Source organism: Etheostoma spectabile, chromosome 2, assembly GCF_008692095.1.
Source record: "Etheostoma spectabile isolate EspeVRDwgs_2016 chromosome 2, UIUC_Espe_1.0, whole genome shotgun sequence".
Lineage (NCBI taxonomy): Eukaryota > Metazoa > Chordata > Actinopteri > Perciformes > Percidae > Etheostoma > Etheostoma spectabile.
This window is the reverse complement of record NC_045734.1, coordinates 18,108,202-18,115,306: the sequence shown is the minus strand read 5'-3', so window position 1 is coordinate 18,115,306 and position 7,105 is coordinate 18,108,202. Positions and strand designations below refer to the sequence as shown.

General features: G+C 40.7%; 1 protein-coding gene across 3 annotated transcripts in view; it reads right to left on the bottom strand.

Annotated features, from left to right (window-relative positions):
- Window positions 1-1,305: 1,305 nt before the first annotated feature.
- LOC116704400 (alpha-1,6-mannosylglycoprotein 6-beta-N-acetylglucosaminyltransferase B) overlaps window positions 1,306-7,105 on the bottom strand; it is a 110,260-nt gene continuing 104,460 nt past the window's right edge. For all 3 annotated transcript variants that reach the window (XM_032539840.1, XM_032539846.1, XM_032539856.1), the window contains 2 exons: window positions 3,497-3,780; window positions 1,306-2,413 (listed from right to left, as the gene is read on the bottom strand). In XM_032539840.1, the coding sequence (XP_032395731.1) occupies window positions 2,215-2,413; window positions 3,497-3,780 (483 nt within the window). In that variant the 3' untranslated portion in view covers window positions 1,306-2,214. The remainder of the gene's footprint in view (window positions 2,414-3,496; window positions 3,781-7,105) is intronic.

Here is a 7,105-nt window from a genome sequence, read left to right as displayed (position 1 = left end):
TGCTGCCAACTGTTAACTGCTATTGATGAGTGTGTTCAGTCAGGCTTTTGTGAAAATCATGACGCAGCAGTTCCGTGTGTATTAGTAGCTCATCCATTTTGTGAGTGATCAATCCGGGGGGTGTAGGGGGTGTCCTGCCTTCACAGCGACAAATTGTAGTTTATATCCTCATCAAAAATAGGTAATTGAGCACTTTAGTGGTTATGACCATATCAGTAGTGTAACTACATGGAAACAGGTTAAATATGCATGTGGCTTGCACATTAATAACGTTACTGTAGATGCTCTTCCGTGTGTTGTATATCTGCTACATTCTCCTAGTTATGTTGGTAGTACTTTAAACTCCACCATGGTAATAACATGGTAATAGTGGGGTAGCAGTATGACAATAAAGAGGTAATATATAGGTAATAACATGTAATTACCAAGATCATAACAGGGTAATAAATCAGAGTAATATGATGTAATACTGGGGTAATACGATGATAAAAACGTAAAGGATATAATAATAGATATGTCAAAGATTTGGGACACCTGGACAGAAAGCCATTAATTGGGACTGTCCTGAACAAACCAGGGTGTCCGTTCACTCACTGCAAGACCTACTGAAAGTCTCAGGGAAACTCAAGTGTGGAGGCTAGTGTGAAAATATAGTGTGAAAGGACTACAGCTAACCTGGGATGCCGGAGATAATAACAGGGCATTTAGAATATCAGGATCATACTCTTTCATAATCTAAACAGCATGCTGGGGCTAAGTCCAATATTTACTCTCTTTTAGCTCTGTTTTTGGTCTCCACTAAGAATGCTTTTGTACTATTAAGCTGCATTGTCACTGAATCATAATCCATGCTGTTACTGCTGTTCTGATTTAGCAGTTCACATATGCTCAAACATGATGTCATCAGTTTTTCATGTTTACATTTTTAATTCTGTAAGTAATTTGGTGCTGAAAGTTTCTCTAAACTTCCCTTTTTAGCATTACAAGTGATTTCCTATTTCCCAGAATGCCACTGGACAGCCTAAAGAGTATTAAAAACGTAAAGTAAAAGTACATTTTTGCCTATCAGTAAAATATTGGCTGTTCATCTAAAATGTGGCCTGTGCTGGTTTAAGCTTCCATGTGAAAAAAAAAATCAAAGCTTTCTCCCTACAGTCGGATTGATGGAAACGCAGATTAATGTGAATGGTGGGAGGATTGTAATTAATGGGTGTAGGAGCAAGAAGAGCAAAAACATGCCAACCTAAAAAGATAGGAAAGAACCGAGTGAAGAACTGACACAACATAAAAAAAACACCTTGATCCGTTCTGAATTTTTATTTTATTTTATGATTTTCTCCCCATCATGAAGCCTGGAAGACTCTTTAAAAATCCACTTGAGAGCTCCAAAGGCTTATTTATTGAAAAATAATCTTAAACCCTTTATTTTTCTCCTCTGTCCTCCTCCTTTCTTTTTGCGACAAGTCATGATTGCATTGACCGATGCTGGCTCAGACTAGGGGTTCAGTCTGATAAATTACTCTGTCCATCATTGGAGGACGGGAGTAAAAGCGAGGGAGATAACCTGGTTGTCCATCATCCTTTGTCCAAGCGCAGAGAGGAGATTGGATATTGACCCGAGGTTGCCTTCTCCAAGCCAAGATATTTGAAGACTCTGTCATGGAATGACACTATAGTCCCAATACTGAGTTTCTCTGCAGTCACACGCTTCTTCAAGTGATATTTTCCAACTTAAACACCTTATTTTTGGTGAGAAGCAGTTCCAAAAATGAAATGTTGTGTATTGTATCACTGGTCAACCTCTTGTAGAAACTATTATCCTTTAATCAGAGGTGAAGATTTGTTGGCATGGTGAGTGGTAAGCCAGCCTTTTCCCCGGGTTATAATGACACCTGGTATAATTGGAGCCTTGGTCAATAAAGTCTACTGCTTTTTATGTTAAAAAACTCCAGCAAGTTACAGTACAACAGCTGTTATAACAACTTCAATCTCCACTTACATCCTGGCAGCTATTTGGGCCTACTTTCTTCAAATCCATGCCTGCTCGTCCTGTTTCTACATATGCTTTTTTGGGGAAGCTACCTCTCTGCACCATTTTTGTTTGTCACAGCTCTATACAGTTCTAACCTGTGGGTGCCTTCTAGTATCCATATAACCCACCCGCAGCGCCAATCTGTCTTTAAAATTTTGTGTTTGTCTTTTACTCTCCCATCATTATAGACAGTCTCTGCACAGCGCCACCTGGCCATGGCGGAAGTCCCTGCAGGGGCAAAGACGTCTGTATTTGGGAGAGTATCCTGCACAGCTGAAGAGGAGGGGTTCCCGCTGGAGACCGCACTCCCGCCGCACCACCGAGAAGGCCGGAAGGATGTGGTTTATCTCAGAGTCTACCACCTCGCACTGCACCTCCAACCTGAGGGGTGAAACAGAGGAGCGGCTGTATGTAAAGGTTGTACGCACCCTAAAATAACATTTCACAGGGTATAACAACAGAGAAGTGTTCTTGAAAGGCAAACTTAGAAAAAGAGTTATTTTTTATTTGGGTAGAAGGAAAGTGGAATTGGCATAACCTCAAAATAAATAGAAAGTAGAGACAGGAAAAGAGAGAGATTTCATCACACTACAGATGTCAATTTAAAAAGAGAATGACGAAATTTAGTTAAGAAGTGACAAGTAAGTTGGAAGAAACTACAAGGCAGACGTGAGGTGTCAGTGTGAGAAAGTAGAAATAACAGAACAGAAGCAAAAGGAGAGCGAAACTGTAAACCGAGACAGGTGGAAAAGAAGTAAACACAAAAGATACTTGGAGGATGAAACAAGCAAAGAATTATGGCTGAAAGCAGTCGGGGGGGAGATGTTTGGAGGAGAGACTCAAACATCAGCAGGCTTTCTGTCTCAGAGATCCAGAAAAGGCATAAACCTACGTTTCTGGTTCAACTGCCTGGACCTGGTACAGTAAACTAAAGGACTACCTGGTGTTCTCAGTGTCAACTAACATAAGAGAAGTTATCCGTCCGGGCAGTGCAGAAATAGATGGTTAGATTAGATTACATTCTATAACTTTGTGTCGATTGTGTATACAACAGGAGCCTTTTAGGTACAGAGCAGTTGTTTATCTTTTATGGGATTTAGATTTTTCTGCTGAAAGATAAGAAAAAATATCAGAAATTGCTCTTCCAATTCTTCTTTATATTTTATGTAGACACGATTGACAATGTTCTGACTACAGATGATGTTCTTCAGGAGAAGCTGGGAGAGTGAGTACACCAATATATACAGAAAAGTTGTGATGACTGTGAGTGAAGAATTGATACTGTATCAAAAAGTATCCACATAATGTTTACATCTCTTCTTGCCTCAGAAATATCTCCCTGCATAAAGAAAGGTTGCTTGTTGGGACTAAACTTACCATAAACATTTGGTTGGCAGATAGCAAGTGTGTATGTGTGCAACTTTCAGCCATGTGGGCCACATGTAACCCAGGTGGATGACTTACCTGCGCAGGGCCTCCTTGTTGTTGATGAAGCGGAAGTGAGTGGGCTCACAGACCAAACCATCGGAATGGCACGCCTCCACACAGGACTGGCCCTCTTGAGATACGAGCAGCCGAAGGGAGCTGAGAGGAGGCCAGGCAGGGGGAGCCGTCACATTGGACGCCCAGCCAAGGGCTGTGGAATTTGGCAGGGGCACAAAAAGAGGACCTGTAATCCTGCTGCCACCAGCAGACCCCTGTCTGGAGATGTTGGCTGGCATGAAGGGAGGCTCAAGGGCACAGAAGTCCTGGGGGTGAAAGACATGGTAATATTAATTAGTGCATCATATTATTGTGGTAGACTGTTGGAGGAATACCTACAGTAAGAGTGTGTCTTTTATTGTGTCAACAGGCAGAATAGTGAGGTAGCTAAGTCAAAAGCATATTAAAACGGCAATTTCACAGCTTTAAAGTCTGTCCTTATTCAATACTCACATGCCCTTATGTTCATTCTCGCGGTAATCAGTTTTTTTTTGGTTGTACTGTTTCGTAAAAGGTCACTTCTGAATGTTAATTCTTTTAAAGTTAAACAAATCCACTCATCACGTCCACGTCATCCTTCTGTGCAAAAATGCAATCCTAAGTTTTATTTGAAGCTAATATGAGGCTGCAGTCTGAGTTTGTCAAATCAAGTGGGGATCTTCACTCGGCCATGGCTCAGCAGGGAACCAAAAAGGGGGAACTGGTACTAAAAAGACGAATTTTGGAGGATATTCACTTTATTTGACTAACTCAGACTTCTGAAACATCATATTAGCTACAGTTAAACTTTAAAATGTAGTTTTGCATTAGGTTAACATTGTAGATTTACTGCTTGGTGATGTCGGTGTCTATGGGCGGTTAGAGGGCTCTTCCACCTCCACCACCACCACAGCAGCTGCTGGCTATATTAAATATTGATAGCCTGTTTTCCTGCAGGAGGCTGCTGCCCACCTATTGTACTCTAATTCCTTCAAAATAGAGCAGGTTGTATCTTAAAAATGAGGACATAACAAAACAATTAATATAGCAAGATAAGCAAACAGATATCTTGTTTATTGTGTTTACTGCAGATAAGTGTTTATTGGCCCAGACATGATGTTCAAAGGTGGAAGTTGATGTTACTCCAACACAACATTTGGTAATTAATGTTTGTTAACTGTTGGGGTGTGGGTGGACGCTAAGAAAAGCTCAAATAACAGCAATACTTAATCTGCATTTTTTTTTTTACTTGGTTTGTATTCTGTGGTTACCAGGGTCACACAACAAGTTGTGGCGGCAATTGGAAAAAAAAAGAGATCAAATATCATCAATTAATATAGCAGGAAGTGCAAGTTTACAAGAGCGGCAACTTCCCTCTCACTCCGTGCTGCTGCTACCTAAACAGGGGCGGTGCTGCTGACTGGAAACAAAGGAGGGGGAAACACGGAAGGCACTATACTAATGGTACTAATACTACTGTAATACCAATATTGTTGATTTATATTGCACCTTTCAACAAAAGGGCAATTCAAAGAGTTGAACTGTACTGCTTTACAAAGAAGTGAATAAACAAATATAAAAACATCCAAGAAATTGTGAGGGAAACTAAAAGAAGTTGCTAATTTAGCCAGCCTAAGCTGCTTCAGCATGTCAGTGCTCCTTTAGTGCAGTATACAAGTAAAATAAACACTAAAGGAAGGTTGACCAAATGTAAGCACTGGTCTCTATGTTAAATCTTGTTGCAAACAGATTTAACATGGTATTAAACTTTCTCCTGTTTCTCTTTCAGCAGTAGAAATGCTGTAGTAGCGGTTTCTGTAACCAAACAGGCTGCCAGTCAGGAATAGATGAAGGGTTGTTGAGAGACACCTCTGCAGTTTGTCTGACATCTACTATGGGATTATTAAAAAAATCTTTCATCCCAGTCCTCCATCATCATCATGCTTATCTTCCTTATCCCTCCTCATTAGTGTCAGGAGACCTTCTGCTTTAGTGCCGGAAGGCAGATATGTGGTTTGTAATGAGAGTTAGCGTGCAGATTAATCACAAGTCTACATACATGGAGCACAGAGATACTGGCGCTGCTGCGCAAGCGCGCACGCGCGCACGACCACACACACACACACACACACACACACACACACACACACACACACACACACACACACCACACACACACACACACACCACACACAACACACACACACACACACACACACAACACACACAAAAATATAAAAAGGGGAGGATATTTTTGAGACCAAGACCGTAAAATCTGTCCATTATTTCCTCAAATATAAGCGCAAGTCAACTGAAAGCACCAACGGAAACGTTTGCTAGCTTGTAATAACGTTACAAGTAACATTAACATTACGACCGATAAACAAGAACAAAAAACTGAAGAAATAATCAGCGTTACAAGGTTCAACCGGCACCATCAACCGGTAACGTTAATTACAGGAAAAAAAAACTACCGTCGGTCCGAAGGAATTGATGCAGCGATGGACCCCACCTGTCCCACCCTTATCATCAATTTTCATCACAATGGCACAATCGTGATCCAGGGATCAGAAGATAGCCTGTATAATTCTATGAATGCAGAAAAGAAGAAGAAAGGAAACAGACAACAGCCAGACACCTCAGAGAGACTAGTCCCTAACAGCAGTCATGGGACCTCCTCTCCTAACTGCAGTCCCAAACTCTCCACTAGTGTGAAGGTACTGAGAGAGGAACATCCTAGAGAGGTAGTTAGTGGACTTAAAGAAAAGACCTTTACCTGTCTTCACAACAACAATGAGAAACAACATCCAGCAGTGTGTGAGCAGTATGGTCCTACACCAGAAGGCTGAAATCCACGAGCTGTTCCAGACCATGAAGGAGCTGGAGGAAGACAATCAGGCCCTGAGGTCAGCCCTATGCAGAGTGATGGAGGATATCACCCAACATTCCACCACCCAGAACAACCAGCTGCGGACTCTACAGGCTCTACAGGCAGTCTACGCACTGAGAGAAGAACTAAAAGATCATTGTCTATATCCCACCCTCAAACTCCCCCTACTACACTGAGGAGATCTTTCAAGAACTCCAAAAGGAGAAATTAACTTCCATTCAATGGGTCTCATCTTAATATGTGGAGATCTCAATGCAAGAACTGGAAAAGAAAAGGACTACATCAAAAAACATATATGGAAAAAATGCAGCAACATAGAGGATTATTTAACTGCACTTGGCAGAACAGAAATCAAATCCAAACTTAATCTCTTCCTAATTATCCATGTAAATTTGCCTACACAGCATTTAAACATAGTTGATGAATTAGCTAAAAAAATCGAATCTCAAAATAATTAACTATAGTAGTAACATAACAAAACCCAAACCTTCAAAAGAAAAATGATATGATAATGAATGTTCATGCTAGAAAACAACTAAGACTAAAATCTAACCAAAAACACAGAGAAGCCCATGAGAGTCAAATACGGGTCCAGCACTAAAATACTACAAAATACAAATCAATAAGAAAAACGAGCTTTACAAATCTGAAGAACTTAATAAAATAGAGGAAGCCATTGAACAAAATGTCTTCTGGAATTTGTGGAATAAATTCAGTCCAAG